This window comes from Lactuca saligna, chromosome 5, assembly GCF_052625555.1.
Source record: "Lactuca saligna cultivar CGN05327 chromosome 5, ASM5262555v1, whole genome shotgun sequence".
Lineage (NCBI taxonomy): Eukaryota > Viridiplantae > Streptophyta > Magnoliopsida > Asterales > Asteraceae > Lactuca > Lactuca saligna.
The window spans coordinates 223,027,108-223,030,383 of record NC_136421.1 but is presented as its reverse complement, the minus strand read 5'-3'; the positions used below and the strand labels follow the sequence as shown (position 1 = coordinate 223,030,383).

At 27.9% G+C, this 3,276-nt stretch overlaps 1 protein-coding gene across 1 annotated transcript; it reads right to left on the bottom strand.

Moving 5' to 3' along the window:
• Positions 1-712: 712 nt before the first annotated feature.
• LOC145046992 (uncharacterized) lies at positions 713-1,564 on the bottom strand. Its single transcript, XM_078995246.1, has 3 exons — positions 1,306-1,564; positions 1,089-1,210; positions 713-1,007 (listed from the first exon to the last, which is right to left on the bottom strand). The coding sequence occupies exons 1-3, from the start codon at positions 1,483-1,485 to the stop codon at positions 935-937; spliced, it is 375 nt and encodes a 124-aa protein (XP_078851372.1). The 5' UTR covers positions 1,486-1,564; the 3' UTR covers positions 713-934.
• Positions 1,565-3,276: the final 1,712 nt, after the last annotated feature.

The following is a 3,276-nucleotide window of genomic DNA, read 5'->3' as shown; positions in this document are numbered from 1 at the left end:
AATGAACAGTAAACATATTATATGAACCAGAAAAAAAAAAAAAAAAAAAAAAAAAAAAAAAAAAGGTTGTAACATAAGTGTAACCTGATGAACAAGATTTAACAACCAAAAAATTCATTGGAGAAGACAGTGTAACCTGAAGGAGGATTGAAGCTGCAGCGGACGTCCAAAGAGAAGATGGAGGATGATTTTTTTTTCTCTGTGTGTATGTACGTGATTATATAGATAGGTTACAAAAACCGTGTGTTCTAATCTTTATCCTTGATTCTCTTCTCTCCAAATCTCTCCAATTTGGGAGGAAGATTAGAAAGGAAGATTATCCTCTGATTTCCTTTCTTTTCTACCCAAATCATCCCAATAAAATAACTTGGGAACACGATCGTACTCCTCTTTCTCTCGGATTCCCTCCCTTTCTCTCAACTTCTCTCGTTAAATGACACTCGGGAACGAGGTGTAAGAGACTTCTAAATTAGTCTATATAATAATAATAATAATAATAATAATAATAATAATATCTTTATTTTCTTTTTGTCTTTCACTTTTGGGTGAGTCATTATCAATATCATATATAGAAATAGAACAAACAGTCACACCACCTACGAATGTGATGGTTAATATGAATGTAATTTAGCCCCACATAAGTCTTCTTTATTGGTATGGTTTTCTGTTTTACAAAGAAAAAGAAAATGCCAAAAAGATAACACACAAGAACTTGAGTAAAGTGAGGCCTTTTATTTCATGATCGATTCATTATTCACATACATATAAATACAAACACATATATGATATAAGTATATAGAATTATAGATTATACAACCCAGCCCTTCCATGGAGAGGGTAGCAATGGCGTATGGAGGGATGACGATGTGATGGTTTTTTCTCCCTTGATCGTAAATAAGTTAGAACTTAGAACTGCTGTGTTTGGCAACCATGGTTAGTTGACTTTACCACCATCTACGACTCGAAGCAGACTTCTATTAAGAAGATCAACTATGTGTTGCTCACCTCTGTTAGAGTTAGATTTCAAGAATTCGATCAGAAACTACTGTAAAAATGTGATGTTCAAGAGGATGAGGACAAGATTTTACCTTTGATAACAAGAAAATGTTGGAACACCTTGATGACGAGGACCTTCATCGTATCCTTCACATGTTATCTCACCTTTATCATCCAAGTAACATACAATCCCTCTAGATTTGTCTTCAAAAACCTGTTTAAGACAAAACCAAAAAAGGGTTTGTATAATTTCAACATGAAAAAGAAACAGATAAAAGGAGTGTGATAATGATTCTCATGCCAACCCACCTTTTGTATCTTCATGGATGATCCGACCCGAACGAGAGATGAAGATGAAGATGAAGATGAAGATGAAGGAGATGAGTCGCTTTTTGCAAGCATTAATACCCGTTTTGATGTTTTCTTGATAGGAGTTGGGGCATGATGAATCAGGAGCAACGATGATGATGAAGCGATATTTGCAGCCATCTTGTGATAATTGAAAGAAAGAGAGTTGGAGAGCAAGATTTAAGGAGACAAAATATGAGTATGTGCTGGGCTTCTGCTATATAATAATAAAAATATACCCAAATATATATGTAAAAAAAAGTCTATTTTTTGACTTATTGTGGTTTGCCATGATTAGGGTAGCAGGTTTAAAGGCTTCAATTTTTTTGATTATAAGATTTAACATACTTTATATTAAGCATCCATATTTGAGTGATAAATATTCAAACAAAGTTGGATATGAAAATCAAGGAATTACTAATAAGGTAGAATATTTTTATTCCAACTCGAAAATAAAATAAAATTATTCAAGTGTGTTGGTTGGTTGATTGAGAGAAAATAAGTTGCATTATTGAGTGAAATAAGTATTACTAGTATTTGTATTTTATTTAGGATGTGGGTGGGGTCATGGCCTTATCTTCACACTGTTGATGTCGACATTTTTTTAATTTAAACATTTGCATTGTGTCGTAACTTCTAACGAGTGGCCCTAAATTAATCCTCTTTTAATAATAAGTCACTTGTTTCTTAACTAATTAATTAAATTCAACTTCGTTAATATATATGTATAATCGATCAAGATTATGATATACGAATAAAATAATATACAGTATAAATGAATTATCAATGTATATTATTTAACAAATCAATTGTCATTTTGATTAATACGAAAGAAGTGACCACTAATTTTATAATTGGATGGATTCTAATAAATTAAAATAGTCTCTATTATTTGTCATATTTTCATTTATTTTATCACATGTTATTTTATTGATAATTTTTAAAATTTAATTTTCATTTATCATGTTATTGTAATTTTTAATTTTCTTAATTAACTATTCTAACTTTTAGGTTATAGAAAATAATTAATATATCATTAAATTGTTTCTTTATACTTTCAAATTTTAATATGTTTTCTTGATGTGTATAATTTAAAATGACATGTTTCTCTCAAAGTTCATTGTTATTTTAGGTTAAAATAATCTATTTAGGAAAAATAATTAAAGTTTGTTGTTTTTCATTAACAAAACTTAAAAAAAAAAAAAAAAAAAAAAAAGCCAAAATATAATTATTTATTCATAGTATGTTTTATTAATATAAATTGAATTACTTATTTATTTTTTATTTTGTTTGTATTTATTTTGAAATTTTACTTTAAAAAATACTTCATATTTGCATTTTGATATTTAACATTTTCTTTAAAAAAAATACTTAATATTTATATCTTCAAATATAACTTTTTTTTAATCAACCTGTATAGTACACAAGTCTCACAACTAGTTCCCAATATTTAAAGCGTAATTTTAATTCTGACATAATATTTCGTAATTTCTATTTCGCATCTCTTTTAGAGGTAATCTTCACAGTTTCCTTTCGAATTATATTCGGTAACTAAAAGGTTTCAAATCAAATAGGTTTTATTATTTAATCTTTTTATATATACATAGGACTATAGGAGTACAGTAAAACCTCTATAAATTAATAATGTTGATATTGAAATATTTTATTAATTTAGCAAGATATTATTATATCGATAAATAAACAAATTATTAATTTAAAGAGTTAGCTATATTCGTGAGCAGGTCTCAAATTAATGTATCGACCTTGAAAATTTACATGTCCGTTCATTTTATCTATTTGAATAAAATAGAAACATAGGCCTTCAAAATTCCTATGTACATTCACATATTAATGAACTTGTCAAGTTCAATGTACATAGATCTAGATTGATCATTATAAAATCTCTAATGATAAATTTTAAAATCACATCAA